Here is a 22,430-nt window from a genome sequence, read left to right as displayed (position 1 = left end):
CTGTCTTTTCTCTGTCCCTTACCCCTTTCGCACCGAGAATCCCTTCACACTCCCTAGAAAGTTACTTCTGGAGCATTGGGGAAACTCGGAGAGGCATTGAGAACTAGCAACATTCTGCCCCTGTGAAGTACCTGGGAAACTTCAAGTAAGATTCTACCTGACACCTGCCAAAACCATCAAGTGTATCTGACCCACGCTTCATCGAGGTCAGCCTAAAACTTTGACTTTCTCTGAGTCAAGTTTGACCAGATAGCAGTGGTTGGTTCATGTTTTATTATTATTATTAATCGGGTTTTGTAGAGCGCAAACAACCCGGAGGCCTCGTAGCGCTAAGATGTTTTACATTTCACCCTATGCTTCCCAGTCATTTATGTCTCATTGTTACCTGAAGGCAGTGGAAGGTACTTCAGAGCAACTAACAGTTTTATGAACTCTCTGGTAATAATGAACTCATGCCAAGTAAGTAGGTGAGGCATGTGAGCACAAATTTTCATGCTCAATGTAGGAACTCTTCACAAAGGCACATACAATCATTCATATAAGACCAGCATGTGCTGAGTCAGCACTATGTGGATGAACACATGATGGTAACAGTCTCTTGCTGCATGTCTACCTGTACTTATTTAAACCCCATCCTAACCCAAACCAGACATCGCCATAGCCATCCCAGACGAGTACAAGATCACCCGCAGAGACCGCACCAACAGGGCCGGAGGAGGAATCGCCATCGTCCACAAAAACACCATCAGGATCTCAACAAACACCAACGACACCATGAGCCCCGCTGAACACATGCACTTCCAGATCCACACGGACCCCAAGACCACCCTAAGAGGCACCCTCGTCTACAGACCACCAGGACCCCGGCCTCAATTCTGCGACTCCATTGCCGACTTCATCAGCAGGCACGTGCTGACCTCCATCGACTACATCCTCCTCAGGGACCTGGACTATCACCTGGAGAACAACAACGACAACAACTCCTCCACCCTGATCAACAACCTCGCCAACCTCGGACTGAAACAGCTCGTCACGACGCCGACCCACATCGTTGTCCCCAAGCTAGATGCCATCTTCTCCTCAAGCCCCCACGTCACCTGCAGCCATGCCTCCGAACTCACCTGTACTGACCACTGCATCCACTTCTCCTTCCGAAAACCCCCCACACACCACAGAACCCTACAGACCCCTGCCGCTGCTGGGGCAAAGTCACTGAAGAACAACTACAGTCTAGCCTCACACTCAATCCTCCGACTAACCCCACCAACCCCGATAAGGCAGCACTCGCCCTCGAAAGCTGGATGAACGACTGCGCTAACACTGTAGCCCGCTGAAAAAACCCACCAACAGAGATACCAGCAAAAGAGTCAGCTGGTTCACCCCAGAACTCCTCGACTCTAAACGCACCTGCCGGAAATTGGAGAACATAAGACACCAGACAGCCTCGCTGCCCACAAAGACGCCATCCGCAACCACCACCACCTCATTAGGACTGCCAAAAGGACCTCCTTCACAGACCGCCTTGACAACAACGTACACAACAGCAAGGAGCTCTTCACAATCGTGCCAACGACATCCCACCATCGCAAGCCCTGTGCGACTCCCTCGCCACCTTCTTTCACCGGAAAATCCATGACAATTTCAAACCCCGGACGACCACTGCAGACCTTGCTGCACCGGACTCAACGCACCCAACCGCCCATGACACCCTGACAACCTGGGCCAACGTGAGCATCAAGGACACCATCAAGACCATGGGCACAATCCACTCCGGATCCCCGTCCGACCCTCTCCCGCACCACACCTTCAACCTCTCCTTCGAGACCGCCACCTTCCCTGAGAACTGGAAGCATGCAGAGATCAAGGCCCTACTGAAGAAACCCAAGGCGGATCCGAGCAACCTCAAGAACATCCGGCCCATTTCCCTGCTTCCGTTCCCAACAAAGGTCATTGAGAAGGTAGTTAACACCCAGCTCCTAGTCACCTTGAAGACACCAACATCCTGGACCTCTCCCAATCAGGATTCCGCAGCAACCATAGCACCGAGCTCACCCTTATTGCCGCCGCAGACGACATCAGGATCCTTCTAGACAAAGGCAAGGTGGCGGCCCTCATCCTCCTGGATCTCTCCGCCGCCTTCGACACCGTCTGCCACCACACACAAGTGAGTGCAAGGACTGCTCGAGAACTGATAGTACACACCTCATTCACAAGTGAGTGCAAGGACTGCTCCAAAATTGATAGTACACGCTTCATTCGCAAGGGTGTGAAAGGACTGCAAGAGGACTGGTAGTACATGATAGTACATGCCTCATTCACATGGGAGTGAAAGGACTGCAAGAGGACTGATAGTACACGTCTCATTCACAAGGGAGTGAAAGGACTGCAAGAGGACTGATAGTACATGCCTCATTCACATGGGAATGAAAGGACTGCAAGAGGACTGATAGTGCACACCTCATTCATAAGTCAGTGCAAGGACTGCTCGAGAACTGATAGTACACACCTCATTCATATCCCTCACTCCTCCCCCCACCACGGTCCACCTCTGCGACAGGCATCTGTGGAGGGAATAATCAGAAGTCAGTGCAAGGACTGCTCCAGAACTGATAGCACTCACCTCATTCAGAAGTGAGTGCAAGGGCTGCTCCGGAACTGATAGTACACACTCATTCACAAGTGAGTAGAAGGACTGCTCCAGAACTGATAGTACTCACCTCATTCAGAAGTGAGTGCAAGGACTGCTCCAGAACTGATAGTACACACCTCATTCAGAAGTGAGTGCATGGACTGCTCCAGAACTGACAGTACATGCCTCATTCACAAGTGAGTAGAAGGACTGCTCCAGAACTGATAGTACTCACCTCATTCAGAAGTGAGTGCAAGGACTGCTCTGCAACTGATAGCACTGGAGGGTACCAGTGCAATGCTCAAGCTGATTTTAAGCAATTACAACCCTAACGTCTACTGGAGTTTATATTTATGTTTAAAGTCTCAAAATTGGTGAGCTTGTGGCAGGATAAAAGCTGTTTTCAAACCCTCCCCTGCTTTATAGGTACTCAAGCATCTACAAATGCTGCACAGAGTTTGAACAGCACAGAGTAATGAACCGTGGTTTGAGGAGGAGATATGGGCTATGATAAACAACAGCCAGGGAGGAGGCTGGTAACCCAGACCGAAGGGAAGAATATGGGTGTTTAAAAAAAAGATGGACTTGATAGGCCCTGCCATTCTCACGTACGACATGGTAGGATCTTACTGCCATCGACATGGACTTAGTGTTATTGATACCAGGTTCTTGGAAAAGGCCATGGCCATGCCCCAGAGCACAGTACCCCAAATAACAGCACTGTCATCACAACACACAATACTACTTAGTGATTCGCCCATGACAGCCTCATCCCCAGATTCTCTTTGTCACTGTAGAAGTGAACGAAGCAGACGCTGTAACAAGTTGCTGTGACATCCATATTCTTGGAGTAGCAATAACTCTCCCACAAGTACGGTGGCACACTGTACACTAACAAAATGTTCTCAGTCTACTAAGACTTAGAAGAATAACCGCTGTGTTGAAATTCTAGCTGTTATCTAGGAGGACAACCTGTTTTTTGGGTCGAGCATTCAAGACCTCTAGGATATATTTTAGTATATACTTATATGTGTATTTACTTTGTGGGCTCTGGAGCTCAGCCCTAGGACTTGTCTGCTTTTGCTCATGGACTTTTTTCCTGTTCAACTGGTGTTATTTTACTGTCTTGATAGAAAACGACCAGCGGAGATGAGTAAAATACCAGAATTGCTTTCTGCTGAGGGACTTTCTTTTTTTTAATTCCGGTAACTGCTTCTATTTCCATTTCTTCATAGAAAACGATCAGCAGAGCTCTGTAAAATACCAGAATCACTTTAACATTCTCTGGATTACTGCCCATAGAAATTGGCTTCCACGAGCACCCGTAGACAATAATATTTTTTCAAATCTTGTATTTTTAGTGATATGACCACTGAAGGCCCAGATTTTATATTAAAAACAGAGCTTTGGACTAAATCATTTCCAGCTGCAAGGCAATATTTCTCTCCATGTGTTCCCATACCATTAGAGCCTGAAGATATACGACCTGTTCAATTCCGGCTTTGTTCCTATTTGAAGATTTTGTCAACCCTGTTTCCAGTCACGCAAATCTAGCCTTGAAGCAAAACCTTCTAAGAAAAATACTGACATAGTTCTCAAAATATATTTAATGGAAACCTGTATCTTACATCAGCCTCACTATTGCACAGTTATTACAAACAGTGATTCTCACCAAAAGGCACTAGATTTTGAATATTACGCTCAATATGTAGACCTAGAGAAAATTCTTACCAGGGTTGTTGTTCCTAAAGAGTGGAAGGCTTCGTTTATTATCACCTGCAAAACAAAAATAATAAAAAAAAGGTTAATAGCTCTACCAAACAGAGTAGTTTAAGAAATACCTAGTTAATAAACAGCATCTTAGTTATAAAATCATATTGTATTCCTACAGGAAGTTACATCTTTTTTGGAGTCCTTACTTAAGACTACCATTAATTGAAGAGAGGCAATAGCCTAGTCCTCAAAAGGGTATGTTGTAATTAGATTTAGAAAATAATAGAAGTAGTAGACCTTAGAGAAGAACTTAGTATTTGTGTCATTTATTTTGCAGTGTCTAGCAACAAAAATAGTGCAAGAAGCAAGATAGAGTAGCTGCTGATAGACAACACCAGAACTTGAAGACAATGCTGTCTTTTCTCTGTCCCTTACCCCTTTCGCACGGAGAATCCCTTCACACTCCCTAGAAAGTTACTTCTGGAGCATTGGGGAAACTCGGAGAGGCATTGAGAACTAGCAACATTCTGCCCCTGTGAAGTACCTGGGAAACTTCAAGTAAGATTCTACCTGACACCTGCCAAAACCATCAAGTGTATCTGACCCACGCTTCATCGAGGTCAGCCTAAAACTTTGACTTTCTCTGAGTCAAGTTTGACCAGATAGCAGTGGTTGGTTCATGTTTTACATTTCACCTTATGCTTCCCAGTCATTTATGTCTCATTGTTACCTGAAGGCAGTGGAAGGTACTTCAGAGCAACTAACAGTTTTATGAACTCTCTGGTAATAATGAACTCATGCCAAGTAAGTAGGTGAGGCATGTGAGCACAGATTTTCATGCTAAATGTAGGAACTCTTCACAAAGGCACATACAATCATTCGTATAAGACCAGCATGTGCTGAGTCAGCACTATGTGGTTGAACACATGCTGGTAACAGTCTCTTGCTACATGTCTACCTGTACTTATTTAAACCCCATCCTAACCCAAACCAGACATCGCCATAGCCATCCCAGACGGGTACAAGATCACCCGCAGAGACCGCACCAACAGGGCCGGAGGAGGAATCGCCATCGTCCACAAAAACACCATCAGGATCTCAACAAACACCAACGACACCATGAGCCCCGCTGAACACATGCACTTCCAGATCAACACGGACCCCAAGACCCCCCTAAGAGGCACCCTCGTATACAGACCGCCAGGACCCCAGCCTCAATTCTGCGACTCCATTGCCGACTTCATCAGCACGCACGTGCTGATCTCCATCGACTACATCCTCCTCGGAGACCTGAACTATCACCTGGAGAACAACGACAACAACTCCTCCACCCTGATCCACAATCTCGCCAACCTCGGACTGAAACAGCTCGTTACGACGCCGACCCACATCGCCGGCCACACGCTAGATGCCATCTTCTCCTCAAGCCCCCACGTCACCTTCAGCCACGCCACTGAACTCACCTGGACTGACCACTGCATCCACTTCTCCTTCCGAAAACCCCCCACACACCACAGAACCCTACAGACCTCCGCCGCTGCTGGGGCAAAGTCACTGAAGAACAACTACAGTCTAGCCTCGCACTCAATCCTCCGACTAACCCCACCAACCCCGATAAGGGAGCACTCGCCCTCGAAAGCTGGATGAACGACTGTGCTAACACTGTAGCCTGCTGAAAAACCCCACCAACAGAGATACCAGAAAAAGAGTCAGCTGGTTCACCCCAGAACTCCTCGACTCTAAACGCACCTGCTGGAAATTGGAGAACATAAGACACCAGACAGCTGCCCTGCCCACAAAGACGCCATCCGCAACCACCACCACCTCATCAGGACTGCCAAAAGGACCTCCTTCACAGACAGCCTTGACAACAACATACACGACAGCAAGGAGCTCTTCACAATCGTGCCAACGACATCCCACCATCGCAAGCCCTGTGCGACTCCCTCGCCACCTTCTTTCACCAGAAAATCCATGACAGTTTCAAACCCCGGACGTCCACTGCAGACCTCGCCTCACCGGACCCAACACACCCCACTGCCCACGACACCCTGACAACCTGGGCCAACGTGAGCATCAAGGACACCCTCAAGACCATGGGCACAATCCACTCTGGATCCCCGTCAGACCCTCTCCCGCACCACATCTTCAACCTCTCCTTCGAGACCGCCACCTTCCCTGAGAACTGGAAGCACACAGAGATCAACACCCTACTGAAGAAACCCAAGGCGGATCCGAGCAACCTCAAGAACATCCGGCCCATTTCCCTGCTTCCGTTCCCAACAAAGGTCATCGAGAAGGTAGTTAACACCCAGCTCCTAGTCACCTTGAAGACAAGACACATCCTGGACCTCTCCCAGTCAGGATTCCGCAGCAACCACAGCACCGAGCTCACCCTTATTGCCGCCGCAGACGACATCAGGATCCTTCTAGACAAAGGCAAGGCGGCGGCCCTCATCCTCCTGGATCTCTCCGCCGCCTTCGACACCGTCTGCCACCAATCAATCAATCAATCAGTGACACTTATAAAGCGCGCTACATACCCGTAGGGTCTCAAGGCGCTGGGGGGGGGGGGAGCCGCTACTGCTCGAACAGCCAGGTCTTCAGCTTCTTCCTGAAGGAGAGGTGGTCTTGGGTCAGGCGCAGGTCGGTCGGGAGGGAGTTCCAGGTCTTGGCGGCCAGGTAGGAGAAGGACCTTCCTCCTGTAGTCGCACTTCGGATGCGGGGGACGGCGGCGAGGGCGTGGTTGGCTGATCGGAGGTGGCGTTTGGGAGCGTAGAAGTTGACTCGGCTGTTGAGGTAGCTCGGGCCTTGGTCGTGTAGGGCTTTGTGTGCGTGGGTGAGGAGGCGGAAGGTGATTCTTTTGTTGACGGGGAGCCAGTGAAGGTCTCTCAGATGTCCGGAGATGTGGCTGGTTCGTGGGATGTCGAGGATGAGTCTGGCTGAGGCGTTCTGGATCCGCTGGAGTCTCTTCTGGAGCTTGGCGGTGGTACCGGCGTAGAGGGCGTTGCCGTAGTCCAGTCGGCTGGTGACGAGGGCCTGGGTGACGGTCTTCCTGGTGTCGGTGGGGATCCACCAGAAGATCTTCCGTAGCATGCGTAGGATGTTGAAGCATGCCGAGGAGACGTTGTTGACTTGCCTGGTCATGGAGAGGGAGGAGTCCAGGATGAAGCCCAGGTTGCGTGCATGGTCTGTTGGTTTGGGTGCGGTGCCCAGGGCGGGAGGCCACCAGGAGTCGTCCCAGGCGGAGGGAGAGGAGCCCAGGATGAGGACCTCGTCTTGTCCGAGTTCAGTTTCAGGCGGCTGGTCGTCATCCACTCGGCTACCTCTTTCATCCCTTCGTGCAGGTTGGCTCTGGCGGCGCCGGGGTCGTTGGTCAGGGAGAGGATCAGCTGGGTGTCGTCGGCGTAGGAGATTATGCTGAGGTTGTGTTTGCGTACGATGGCCGCGAGGGGGCTCATGTAGACGTTGAAGAGGGTGGGGCTCAGAGATGATCCTTGGGGGACGCCGCAGATGACTTCGGTGGCCTCTGACTTGTACGGTGGTAGGCGGACTCTCTGTGTTCTCCCGTCGAGGAAGGAGATGATCCATTCCAGCGCCTTGTCCTGGATTCCGACGTTGCTGAGGCGCCGTACTAGGGTGCGGTGGCAGACCGTGTCGAATGCCGCGGAGAGGTCTAGGAGGATGAGGGCCGCTGTTTCTCCGTTGTCCATCAGGGCTCGGATGTCATCGGTGGCGGCGATGAGGGCGGTCTCGGTGCTGTGGTTGGCTCGGAAGCCGGACTGTGAGGGGTCGAGGGATCCGTTCGTCTCGAGGAAAGCGGCCATCTGCTTGTTGACGGTCTTCTCAATGACTTTGGCTGGAAACGGGAGGAGCGAGATGGGGCGGTAATTCTTGAGGTCGGTGGGGTCCGCTGTTGGTTTCTTGAGTAGAGCGCTGAGTTCGGCGTGTTTCCAGCTCTCGGGGAAGATGGTGGTGTCGAAGGATGTGTTGATGATGTCTCGCAGGTGGGGTGCGATGACAGCGTCGGCCTTGTTGAAGACGTGGTGAGGGCAGGGGTCGGTCGGTGATCCGGAGTGGATGGAGTTCATCGTGCGGATGGTGTCTTCGGTGCTGATCGGGGTCCAGGCGTGGAGGGTGGTGGTGGGGGGTGGTTGTTCGGTCATGGTGTGCGTTGGTTGGTTGTTGAAGCTGTTGTGTATGTCCGCGATCTTGTTGTGGAAGTATGAAGCCAGGGAGTTGCAGAGGTCTTGCGATGGGGTGATGTCGTTGTTTCCTGCGCTGGGGTTGGAAAGCTCTTTGACGATGTTGAAGAGTTCCTTGCAGTTGTGTGCGTTGTTGTCCAACCGGTCCTTGAATGCTGTTTTCTTGGCGGCGCGGATCAGCTGGTGGTGTTTACGGGTGGCAAGTTTGAAGGAGGTCCTGTTGTCCGGTGTCGGTTCCCTTCTCCAGACTTTCTCGAGGGCTCGGCAGTTCTTCTTGGAGCTCTTGAGTTTGTCGGTGAACCATGGGGCTTTCTTGCTGCCGGGTCTGCTGGGCGGGGTCCTCAGTGGGGCGAGTTCGTCCGCGCAGTTGCTGATCCACTTCGTGAGGTTGTCGGCGGCCTGGCTGGGGTTCGCTGAGCTGGCAGGAGGGTGCTGGCTCAGGGAGGTGGCGAGCTGGTCTGCTGTGATCTTGTTCCAGCTTCTGCTGGCGGCCTGTTGCTGGTGGTGGTGGGTCGTTGTTTTCTTGAAGGTGAAGTGGACGCAGCTGTGGTCCGTCCATTGAAGCTCTGTGGCGTGGCTGAAGTCGATGTCCTTGCTGGATGAGAAGACAGCGTCGAGTGTGTGTCCGGCGAGGTGGGTGGGGGTGGACACCAGTTGCTTGAGTCCCAGGTTGGCGAGGTTGTCGAGCAGGGTGCTGGTGTTGCGGTCGTTGTTGTTCTCCAGATGGAAGTTGAGGTCTCCCAGGAGGATGTAGTCAGCGGAGGGGAGGGCATGTGGGCTGACGAAGTCGGCGATGTCCTCGCTGAATTGTGTGCGTGGTCCAGGGGTTCGGTAGATCAGGGTGCCTCTGAGGGTGGTGTTCGGGTTGGTGTGGATCTGGAAATGCAGGTGTTCGGCGGTGGTCAGGGAGTTGTCGGTGCTGGTCGTGAGACGGATGGTGCTCCTGTGGATGATGGCGATGCCTCCTCCCATCTGGTTGGCGTTTCGGTCCCTCCGGACGATCTTGTAGCCCTCTGGGATGGCGATGGCGATGTCGGGAGCTGAAGAGGCGTTCATCCAGGTCTCCGTGAGGAAGGCAACGTCTGGAGCTGTGGTGTCGAGGAGGTTCCAGAGTTCGATGGCATGTCTGTGGACGGAGCGGGTGTTGAGCAGGATGCACTTGAGGTGGGTGCTGCTGGTGTTCGGCTTGGTGGGTGCTGGTGCGAGGCAGGTCCGGATGCAGGTGAACTTGCAGGCGTGGCAGCTGAAGGGTCCGTGGGTACGTCGTGGAGAGGCTTGATGGCATTCTGGGAGTCGGCCGGTGTTGAGAGCGGTGAGGGTGGCGGCGGAGTACGTCAGGCGGGTCGGTCGGGGTCTTCGTGGGCCAGGGGTCCTGGCACTGGGCGCGGTCCAGGCGCGGACGGGCGTAGACGGGCTTACCTTTGGCGCGCCTTCGGCGCACAATCGGCGCGCCCGCTGCGCGTGACCGCTGCGCGTTTGCACGGTCGCCATTTAAGGCGAAGTGCGCGGGTGGGCGGAGCAGCTGGGAGGCGGGAGCGGGGAGGTAGGCGGACAACAAGGAAGGAAACCACAACACGGGGGAAATAAAAATTAAACAGAACGGGCACAAATTCTCAACAAAACAAGGAAAACAAGGAAAAAACCAAAGTTATATAAAACAGGCACAAATGTTAGACAAAACAAGGGCAAAAACAACCGCAGCGGCGCCCGCCGGCAATCGGCAAAACGAGGCAGCAGCGAGGCAGAGGGCAGGCAAGGGGCACACGCAGCAGCTGGTGGCCGTGCGGCGCGGGGGTGTCCCACACACTAAGCACGAGACTCCAAGACACAGGGATCCGGGAGAAAGCTTTGGACTGCACCACCTCCTTCCTCTCTGGCAGAACTCAGAGAGTGAGCCTCCCCCTGTTCCAGTCCAAGGCCTCAGAGATCATCTGCGGCGTCCCTCAAGAATCCTCCCTCAGCCCGACGCTGTTCAACATATACATGGCACCACTAGCACGCATCGCCCGACTGGACCTCAACAAAATCTCCTACGCCAACGACACGCAGCTGAGGATGTAGGCAATCGCCGACTGTATGAAGGAAAGACAACTCAAGCTGAACACAGACAAGACGGAGAGCCTCATCCTCTGGTCCACTCCTTCAGCATGGGATGACTCATGGTGGCCCACAGCACTGGGGACCGCCCCGGCCCCCACCAACCACGCACGCAACCTGGGAATCATCCTCGACTCAAAACTCACCATGACCAAACAAGTCAACGCTGTCACCCAGGCGCTAGTCTGCAGCAGACTCGACTACGGAAACGCCCTCTATGCCGGAGCCTCGTCCAAGCTCATCAACAGACTACAGAGAATTCAGAACGCCTCGACGTCCCGCGCCGCGACCACATCACCCCCAATCTGAGGAACCTACACTGGCTCCCCCTCGAAAGGAGATTCTTTTTCAAGTTCCTGATCCACGCACACAAGGCACTCCACAAGACCGGACCAGTCTATCTCAACAACCGACTCTCCGTACCCAACAGAAAACTCCGCTCTGCCACGATCCCGCACATCCGTAGAACAACCTCCGGAGACAGGTCCTTCTCCCACCGCGCCGCCAGGACCTGGAACACCCTCCCCCTCTACCTACGACAAACCCAAGACCTGCTGTCCTTCAGGAGACAATTCAAGACCTGGCTCTTCGACCAGTAGCAGCAGCACCTCCCCCCCAGCGCCTTGAAACCCTTACGGGTATTTAGTGCGCCTTACAAATTACTTGATTGATTGATTGAAACCGGGTGCTTAGACTCGTTAGAATGCCACACTCACCTGGCACCTGAAGACGCAATCCCAACGTCGGCTGCTGTTCTTCGCTCCGCTTCACCTGCATCTTGTCTGCAATCCCGAACTCCTCATTTTCTGTAAGAGAAAGAGAAAATTAACAAATTTGAGCAGCAGGTACGCTGGAAGGAATCCTTAATTCCAGTGATTGAAATCATGAGTCAACCCACGTTCATCAAGGCTTTCTCTGTCCATCCCAAGCTCACACAAAGACAACTTTTTATCATATAACTAGTTTGTACAACATTCAATAAATAAATAAGTACATGCACCCATGCTTTTTCTAGGAAGGAATCCTGAGTTTGTTTGCAGGAGTTGCATAGAGTTGCTGTTGTCTCCTTACCTTCCTGGTGCCTGTAAAAGCTTCCTCCATTCTCTGCTTTCAAGCGCTCTAGTGCTGCCACCAGTTCTCTGCGCTCTTTCCTCAGGTCTCCTCCAGTCGCTTTGTTCTCGACAGCACAGTAACGCTCTCTACAATATCCAATGAACTCTTTAAGTTTGCCATCACCTTCTGCTACATATGTTTCTATTGGCACATTTCTCAGGTCCCCTTTTCTTGTGAACACCACCATCATGTACTTTGCTGCTTCTCTCCCAAACAGCCCTTGGAGTGTTTCAACAGCCTCAGCTTCTTCTGCAGTGAACAACCCCACCTTCACCACAAAGACGATGGCATGGGGCCCCGGGGGGCACATATCAGCTGCCTCAGCAATACTTGTTTTCATTTTCTCATTAGAGACTTTGGTATCAAAAATCCCTGGTGTGTCCACCACAATGACGTGTGTCCGGTTGTATGCACAACACCCCTTCTGGCCTTCTGTGGTCACTGACACGGGTAAGCATTTGGACACAAACTCTTCTCTGCCCAGGATGGTGTTTCCGGTCGTGCTCTTCCCAGCTCCAGTTTTACCAACAAGGAATATTCTCAGCTCATCATTCATAGTTTCATTATCACAATCCGCAGGGTCTACAAAGAAAAAAAAAACAGGCATTCAGAAAACTGGCTAAAGAGAAGCGCTCATTATATGTATATAAAAATATAGAAAACTGTCTAAACTATGATAGTGAGAGGACATGTGCTATGTGAAAGTTGTGATCACATTGTGAATAATCCTGGAATGTTGTCAGTTTCACATGAGAAGACACCCTTTAACTGTAAGGACACAGGACTGCAATAATGCAAAAGAGCCCCTGTGATAGGGCACTCAATAGGATGGTTAGATGGATGATTGGATGGATGGATGGATGGATGGATGGTGGATGGATGGATGTGTGGATAAATGGATGGGTGGATGGATGGATGATTGGATAAATGATTGGATGGATGGGATGGTGGGTGTGTAGATGGATGGATGGGTGGATGGATGGGTAGGTGGATGGATGGATAGATGGATGGATGGATGGATGGGTCAGAGGGTGGGTAGATGAACATATGGATGGATAGATGGTTGGATGGATGGATGGATGGATGGATGGATGGATGGATGGATGGATGGATGGATGGATGGATGGATGGATGGATGGATATTCTAACCTGCTTTAAACCATACCACCTTGGATTTTCTGATGTGAACATCTGATTTTTGGATGCATGCTGTTGGTGAGTTATATCATTAAAATATCACACATGGCATGCTTTGAAAAAAAGCGCTAACTTACAGTGGTCACCTGTAAGAAATTGGATTACATTTTGAGGTGGTTGTTCCCTGAAGTCCATTTTAATAAATAAATTACACCATAATGACAAAAATCCAAGAAAGGGAATAAGAGCTGCTTTGTAACGATTTTGGGGAAGATGTGAAAGCATCAATGGAAGTCAATGAATGCGGTGACATACAACCGAGGCGTGATTCCAGACTGATAGCACTGAAGTCTTGGTCGGATACTCCAAGGATGGTTTGGGCCAGTCAGAAGTTTTACCTTGGGACTTAGGGCCTGCTTTATATCCTGGTGGTCATTAATGAAATCATTGCCAGGAGCGGCTGTCTCAGTGTTGCATTTTACTATTTGCTGCAGTCAATAGTATTTCTATTTTTAATTCTAATTATCATTTTTTTTTTTAGAGAGTACGAAAGAGAAAGCATGTAATACATACATACATGTAGCCTACTAGAACATGTTAATGTCATTAAAGACATACATTGCTTCGGCCTGTAACCTTTTACAAAGGGTAATATAGATAAATGGCGTCCAATTTAAACTTATCTGTAGGCAGAAAGGATGCATCACAACAGCAAGAGCACTGAGTTTTCCTAAATTGAGCAAATAAAAACAGTAGTGCATAGCCCTAATAAACATGGATGTGGAAGAGGGATACAGTAGACATAACCAATATGAATTATAATGATCCGCTTGCAATGGAAATCTTCTTCCGTGGCGGGGGAGCAGTACAATGATTTTACTGTTCTTTACCACCAGATTTAACCTGGCGGTAAGGATCACTAAAAAATGCCTACATGTCCAGTGGGCGGACATGGAGGCGTTTCTTATGCAGCACTTGCTCCTTGGGGCCATCAGAGGGGGTGAATCAGACAAATGTGTCTCTGCTGTGATTAACCTTAAGTTCTGCCCACACCCAAATGTGATGGAAAGGGCACTATATTGGATTGCAGATAACTCCCTCTCCACCAATATATCAATTTGGCCAGCAGTAGTTTGTAAACTGAAGATCTACCCACATTTAAATTTCGGTGGGTAGACCTTCATATTGGCGGAGTGTATACTAAGCATGAGCGAATTTTGCGGATCTCGCGTTCGCGAATTTTGCGGATTTGCGGATTCGCAATCCGCAAAATCCGCGAATTCCCGCGAATTTGCGGATTTTTTTTTTTTGTGTTCGCCTGTGTTTCTGCCAGTTCGCGAGGGTTTTTACAATTTCGCAATTTGCGAACTTACCTGTCGGGTCGCAAGTTTTGCGAACTTGTTGTTTCTACGTGTCCAGCCTGTTTGGGACACTCTTCTTCATCACTGCCACTCTCTGTCACCACTGCCACTCTCTGACTACTCATGCCACCCTCTGGCCCACCCATGCCACCCTCTGTTTCATCACCACACCCTCTGGTTGTCCAGTGTACATTATTTTCGGCAAAGCAAAGCACACCTTCCCTGCCTCAAGTGACCTGAATTAATTTGGGGCTGATTAATGTGTCACAGAATATTTTTTTAGCTGGCACCTGCTTCCTTAGTGCGCCCTGATTAGTGATCTTTTGCACTTGCTAAGTGCTTTCATTGTTGCAAAATTAGTTACAACACCTGCCCTGCCCCAACTGACAATAATGAATTAGGGGCTGATTAATGGATTTTAACTTCCAGCCTGGCTCCTGCTTGTCTCCCTTAGCTGTAATTCAGGACCTTTGTGGCATATGTGTAACTATTCTGAGGTTCAGAGCAGGGTCACATAATAGTTTCAACTGGCAACTGAACTCTGGAGGGGCCCCTCAGGAAGCACTACAGGAAATGGCTACTAATGATGAGCCTGAACTTTTGAACCTGGTAAGTAGTTACTTTCAGTTTTGCTAAGATCGTATTTCTGCAATTTTGCACTTATTCGCGGGGCGCGAACTCACGCGAACAGTGCGAGCAGTGCGAGCAAAATCCGCTGCTCGCGGATTTGCGGATTTTGCGGGAGATTCGCGAATCTCGCGGATTGCGAATTTCCCGAAAATCCGCAAAATCCGCGAGCGGAACGGATTTTCCGCCCATGCCTAGTGTATACTCCATCGCCGCTGCAATGGAGTATACCATTTCACCAATATAGAAATCACGCCCTCAAAAATGAAGTCAGTATCACTCAGTGAGACCAGGCATCAGGCGGCATCCAAAGAAGCCTTCAAAAAGTCGGATCGGCAGTGGATAAGGTCCTGGTAAAGCTATAAGTTTTGCAGGGAATGCTCCGACGGGGCAAAATTCGAATTTTGCACCCAGGCAAGTTCTCTTCCTGACTGGATATTCTTGGCACTTTTGCCTGGTGAAGATTTTTACTTTCAGACTTAGTTTCAGAGCTCTGATTCTTTTAGCACAAAAATGTTGCAGGCTGTATCTGACACTGACATTCATGAAGCCAGATATCTTCTGGTTTTTTCACAGGTCCATAAAGTGTTCTATGGTCGGTGCCTAGTGGTGACGCATTTATGCCTGGCACTAGGTGGTGGGTGGGGGTGATTCTGTCCCTCCATAAACAATGGGGTAAAGGTTCCAGGGGTAACCATGTCCACTTTTACTGCAATTCCGATTTTCCCCACTACTAAGTGTCCCACGTTGTATCTCATTCTTAAAATCCAAAGTAGGGAAAAATGTCTTCTCTTCTGCACAGCCTGGGTGCCACCCAATGGTGTAGCCAGGATAATGAGCAGCTCCCTCCTCTGTGGTCACTTTAAACCTGTTTTGAGGGCAGCATTCCCTCGACTGGGTTTGGTGCCTGCCTGATCGGGAGGACAAATGATGTTGCAGTGGTAGTTAGGGTAGGGGCTAAATCCCAGGAGAGAGTTACTACACATGCGTTCTGCCACCTCTTGCTTTGAATAACGTTGTGCCTGCCAATGGGTTGTTACTTGCAAATGTCTTAATGAACTTAAAGAGACACAGAAACACCTCGACACCTGGACAGATAAACATTGTATTGTTTTGAACTATTTTTAAATATACCACATGTAAATGAAGATTATACACTATGTAATGAAATCTACTTGGGAGATTTCAACCTCCACTGGAACGACCAGAAAGACGCTGTGGTGAATAGCCTTAAAACTTTCTTCAACGCACTTGACCTCACCCAAATCTGCAACCGTCCGACACATGAAAAAGGCTCTATCCTCGACCTTATCATCGCCAAAGAAGACTCTACCCAGCTGGAGGCAATCGAACCCTGTGACTGGTCAGACCACCACATCATCACCTTCTTCATCAACGAAAAGGTCAAACTTAACCCGGCTCAACCTGCCAAAACCAAGATCTGGAAGAGGGACATGAAGAATCTTAACCCAAACTCCTTGCCTGCCCACACAGGCAGTCTCCTTCTTCCCCCGACGGGCGTCTCTGATGTGCATTCTCTGACCGACCTCTACCTAGACACTATGACCTCAATAATCAATGAAGCCGCCCCCCTGCAACTGAAGAGAGTCTCCACCAAGAACTCGAACCCATGGTATGATGGTAGACTCAATGAAGACAGACGTGCTATGCGCATGGCAGAGCGCACATGGAGATCTGACCCCTCAGCACTGCACCTTAAAATGCTTAAGAACAAGAGAAACGCCGACTTCAGAAAAATCAAACGCTCGAAATCAGTCTTCTTTAGCCAACAGCTGGACCAAGCAAAAAACCGACCAAGGAAGCTGTTCGAGTTAGTCAAAATCCAAACCAAAACTCAACCTCCACAACCTAACATCTCAACAAATGATATTCCAAGCTGTGAGGACTTTTCTACTTTCTTCAAGCAAAAGACCGACAATATAAGATGTGATCTCCTCAAAGATGTAAGCCTATACTCCTGCTCCATCTGCATAACTAACACTCAACCTAAAAACAACGCCTCATGGACGTCCTTCGACACCTATTCTGAAGAATCAATTCACAAATTGCTCGGCACCTTGAAGCCCGCTAATCACCTCACAGACCCACTACCTGCCAATGCTGTTAAAGCCCTCACCCCCCTGCTCCTCCCACTCTGGACTAAAATCATCAACGGTTCCCTTCAACAAGGACTCATCCCAGTCTCCCTCAAGATAGGGCAAGTCACGCCTATACTAAAGAAACCCACAGCTGACCCGGCCGACCTCAACAATTACCGCCCCATCACCAATATCCCCACTCTGGCCAAATTGCTAGAAAAAATGCGTTCAACTCCAATTGACAAAACACATTGATCAGTTTGACCTCCTCAATCCTCACCAATCAGGATTCAGAGCAAAACATAGCACGGAAACGGCTATGACACACATAATCGATGACGCCCTCCAAATCCTTGATCACAATGAGTCCTGCCTCCTCATCCTTCTTGATCTCTCCTCAGCATTTGATACGGTCAAACACGAGAATCTACTGGAGCTCTTAAAGACCAGAATGGGCATAACCGGGACTGTTCTCAAATGGTTCACGTCCTTTCTACACAACCGGTCTCAGAAGTTCAAGATTAACAACGCACTGTCCTCACCTGTGCCCGTAACACTTGGCGTCCCTCAAGGTTCCTCCCTATCCCCCACATTGTTCAACCTCGTCATGGAGCCATTCACTACCCTGCTTCAAGCATCAAATGTACACTTCCATATGTACGCCGATGACACTCAACTCTACCTCAAGCTACAATCACCGGAAGACATCAAGCTTTTGAACGCCACACTAAGAAACCAAGCATGGCTGGCCGATAATCACCTCAAACTAAACGCACTGAAAACTGAGTTCCTTCTGATCTCACCTCCGGCGAAAAAGGCCATCACCCAAACCTGGCTCACTCATCTAACCGCACTCAATGTCCAACCCACCATCGTGGACTCTGCGAAATACCTTGGCATCACACTTGACTCCAATCTCAACATGCAGCAGCATATTAGCAAAGCAACTAAAGGAGCCAACTTCCAAATCAACACTCTGAGAAAACTCAAACCCTTCCTACCACCCAAGGACTTCCAAACTGTTGTACAAGCCCTAGTCATTCCTCGCATAGACTATGGAATTGTGGCTCTCAGTGGGCTGCCCCTAACAACAACGGCACCACTAAGAGCCTCGCTGAACGCAGCCGCGAGACTCATAACTGGCTCAAGAAAACACTCGCATATATCCCCTGACTTAAAAGCCCTGAACTGGCTGCCTTTTGAAGCCAGAGTTCAGCTGAAAATTGCCTGTATGACACACTCTGCCGTGCACCACAAGTCACCCAACTACCTCACTAACAAGCTGACTGTATCAGGAGGCTCAAGATCCAACAGAAGCACAAAAAACCTCCTCCTGAAACCTCGTAGATTCCGGAAGGAAAAAACATACAAACGCTCCTTCTCAGTAATGGCACCTAGGATCTGGAATGCACTCCCGCCAGAAACTAGGCTTATCCCCTCCACTGCTCTCTTCAAGAAAGAGGTAAAAGCCATCCTTATGGCTAAGTTTACCTGAACACTATTGTTACTGGAACATTGACATTATACGGCCCCTATATTATCGGCTACCTGAGTGTTTATCTGTGTTATACTCTTTTTTGACTGCTACTGGATCAAAGCCATTGCACGGACTCTATATTATTTGTTTCCAGTTTGTTTACTAGGGTTTATACTTTGACCTGATTGCTCTACTATCACCCGCTAGGGTGCTAAAGTCCTATTTGATCGCCACTGGAGCAAAGACACTGCACGGCTCCTATTTTTTTGGTTTCCTGATTGATATTAGTATGTATACTCTTATGCGATTGCTACCCTACCTTGCAACCCTCCCACTACTGAATATTATAATGTCTCCAAGAATTTGTCTACCCCACCTCCTGTTTCTGTAAAGCGCTCTGATATCTGCAAGGATCTTGTTTGCGCTATATAAAACCTTAAAAATAAATAAATAAATAAAGACTTGAGTGATATGTCTACCATGTTTTGAATTATTGCACTACTGGCATAATATATGTGGTTATAAGTTTATTTAGGATGCTTGATTTGTTGAATATGTACTTATTACTGTAAAATGCTTATGAAAAACTGTGAGTACAGACACTGTGTATAGATTAAATGTAGAAAACATTTGCAACTAATTTTAAATTAAATACAAACAGAAGCCAGTCACTCAGCCTGTAATATGTGGAATAAATAGATTTTTATTGCAGTAATATGTGTTATGATATTTAATATAAGTGAAATCTTTTGGTTCAGTGTAAACTAACAGTGATACTTTGAATGAATGTTGACACAGAAGGGATCTTCCTCTTTTTGAAAAATTGGAGGTGTGGTGTGACATGTTTAGACTGGGCGATATAACAGCTTCTAGAAATCTCCACTATCCGTTTTAATTCCCTGCAGAAGGGAGACACTGACAAGCACTGGGAACTACAGAACAATGACCCCTTTTCAATGGACCCCGGTTCAGAGGGAGGGATACTCAGTACTTGTGCCTTTTTGGACTCTGTTGGACCCAGTCTCCAAGGCCCTCCCGTACCACCCCCAGCAGAAGGCAGACTTGCTTGATTCCCTGAAGGAGATGATTTCTCTGGATCTTATGTGTACCAGATCTGGCTGGAGGTGAACTGACTGAGTATGTCCAAAAACCCTCAAAGACGCACAAGTATCATGTTACAAAGATGATCTGTGGCGGTAGAAGCACAAGATCCGGATGGGTTCAAGTACAATTATTCACAGTCTCCACTGCTCCACTCCTGTCACAACCTCAAGGTGCCTCACACACCAACATTCTAAGGTAGATTTTAGAACCCCACAGTGGGAACATTCTATTTAACAGTGGAGAGGAGGGTGGAAAGGAGGGTACCAAGGGGAAGGAGCTAAATTACAACATATCTTGCAAGGGCTTCAGAACCATTAGAAAATCAATGAAGACAAGTCTGTCTAAAACTGTGAAAGATGGTCAGAGTTAACCGAACTTTCAATTACTGCATGTAATAAGTACTTTCACCACTGAACGCAGAAGAACTGGCCTTTTGCACCTAACAGCCAAGGAATAATTCCATATGTAAGAACCAGTGCCCAGGATTGCTAGCTCAACAAGAAGATATAGTTGCATGCCATCTAGTCCCTGCCAGGAATGTGCAATTTTTGATGACCAGAACTGTCAAGTGGTTTGCAGACTTTTCACTACTCTAAATGCAGACTGACATTTCACTGCCTGCTCTTGTGGTAAATATAATTTACCGTATCTATTTTTCCGTATAATCACTGACAAGTAAAAGAATAGCTCAATCAAATGAGAGGCAGAGTCCGTGGTGTCTGAGTCATACGGGCTTTATTCGGGATGGCTCGAGCCATGGAAATCAATTCCATCAATACAAGGGTTCGGGGGTATATGCAATGATGGCAAAAAGATGTCAACGATTTATTAACAGTACATGGCATATATAGTGAAACTGTACAATGGCATTGCATATAGGAGGCGTAACAAGTGAAAAAGAGAAGATAAGAACACATGTGCGTAGCAAAAAGGCGTGTACAAGGGTGTGCACAGAGGCGTGTGCAGGAAACGTCACAGAAAGTGTCATAAGTGGGTGGGTGCACAGAGGTAATCTGCAGAGTCAGCAGGAAGTGTGAATGCGCGCGCAGCTAGCATGACGTGACATAGTTGTGTAACTGGGGAGAACTTTAACACTAGTAGAGGAGACAGAAGTCTGGGATGTCAGAACGACCTGGACCTATAACATATCTGGTATCTTATGTTTGGAGGATGCATTATCTGGAGTAAAAGGTCTCTCGGGCAGAGGCTATTCTATACTGAATGCTAGTGCGTGCATAGGTGTCTACGTGTCTACGTACGGGGCCATGGGCCTACTATGGTAATGGGAGCAATGAATTACATGAAGGAGACAGGAAGGCTTGCTCTTTGCTCTGCAGCCGGGGATATGTTTACCTAAATCACTAGACAGGAATGTATTTTCGAGGAGGCTGAACAGATAACTTGAAGGCAAAATACTGTTTTGGCAGGCAGGCCAGGCCGAGCCAGGCACCGCTTCGCTTGGCAGGAAGTAAGGCAGAGGTCAGGGATGCATCTTCATGCTGCAGCTTTCAGAGGCAGAGACAGAAGTGGTTCGAAGGCAGAATCAGGGCCTAGCTCGGCAGAGCCAGGAAAAACGTGAAAGTGCACCATGTAAAGACGTTGGCATGGCATGGTTAGGAACTGAATTATCGATCCATTCCAGGTGGATCTGGTAGAGGACATGTTAACGTTGGACGCAAATGTATTTGCGTCTTCATATTCGGTCATGGAGGGAAATTACATGTACTTTAAGCACGTACATGGAGACGTTTGGGTACACGTTAGGGGACATACTTGACCATAAAAATTTCAATTACCTCATTCCCTCCTTGTCCCCTACGTGCCCATCAAGATATATCGATCTTCATGAGTCCATCTATCTGTTCATATAACATCATTTGCTCATCTTTTTTCAGACGGGAACTGGAACGTGAACTTGGATGGGGAATACATGATGTGGCGCACAAGCCGCAAATCGCTGGCCCACATTGTAGACATAAACAACAACTGAATACTATGGCCAGTGCGATTCCTAGGAAGGATAGGACTTTCCATCCCCAGGCTGATATTACACTCCAGAGCCAACCGGACCAAGTCCAGGAGCCTGGATTCTGGTGTATCTGATGAGCTATTTCATGAAGCCTGGTGATAGCTTTGTATACTGATGGCACGTTATTAGGAATAAACACGCAACAACTGGATCCGATGACTCTACAAGCTCCGCCCCTATCGGCCAGGATGACGTCAAGGACAAGGCGGTTCTGAAGAACAACAAGTCTCATAGCAGGCTGCTCCTCTGTTAAGTTGCCCAAAGCTGAAGTAGTCTCATTCACTACTGCTTCGAGGATTCTTGTTAATTTGCGTATCAGTTTACTATTTGAGACAGTGCCTAGATAAGGAAAGAATCCTTTATTGAAATCTGTATATTGTTCCCACGTAGTTTCAGTCTGATCAACTATTGGGAGATCTCTCTTGTGTCTAACAAGATCGAGGCGGGAATTCCTGTGATAATCGGATGGGGCTAGAAAAACTGGTGGCAATAGGAATGCAATAAAACAAGTACCATCCCAATCTAGAGGTAAACGTACATAAGCTGTCTGATCACATATGAAGTAAGAATGTCGGGAAGCTTTGAATGTAGACTTGCCTTTATCACTGAATTCGACCACAGTAGTACAGTCACTGTGTCCTAGATGTACTGAACCATTCTTTCTGACGCATAATACACCTTTTGCTGGTAAAACTGATATAGATGGCAAGTCTGGACTAGTTTTGGACTGAACATTTAGAATCATGAGGTTAAGTGTAAAATTGCCTAATCCATACACTTCATTTTCTAGATCGGTTCCTGTCATTTGTGGAAGACCTTCCTCATTTGGGAAACATGCT

The 22,430-nt window shown here is 48.6% G+C and overlaps 1 protein-coding gene across 1 annotated transcript in view; it reads right to left on the bottom strand.

The window, feature by feature from the left end:
* LOC147725245 (GTPase IMAP family member 8-like) overlaps positions 1-22,430 on the bottom strand; it is a 350,212-nt gene that overhangs the window by 176,640 nt on the left and 151,142 nt on the right. The window contains exons 7-9 of the mRNA XM_086967149.1: positions 11,716-12,339; positions 11,361-11,450; positions 4,361-4,405 (exon numbers count right to left, since the gene is read on the bottom strand). Of these exons, the coding sequence (XP_086823275.1) occupies positions 4,361-4,405; positions 11,361-11,450; positions 11,716-12,339 (759 nt within the window). The remainder of the gene's footprint in view (positions 1-4,360; positions 4,406-11,360; positions 11,451-11,715; positions 12,340-22,430) is intronic.

The sequence above is a fragment of the Lissotriton vulgaris genome, chromosome 4_1, assembly GCF_964263255.1.
Source record: "Lissotriton vulgaris chromosome 4_1, aLisVul1.2, whole genome shotgun sequence".
Classification (NCBI taxonomy): Eukaryota; Metazoa; Chordata; class Amphibia; order Caudata; family Salamandridae; genus Lissotriton; species Lissotriton vulgaris.
Note: the sequence above shows the minus strand (reverse complement) of the source record. Positions and strands in the feature narration are given on the sequence as shown.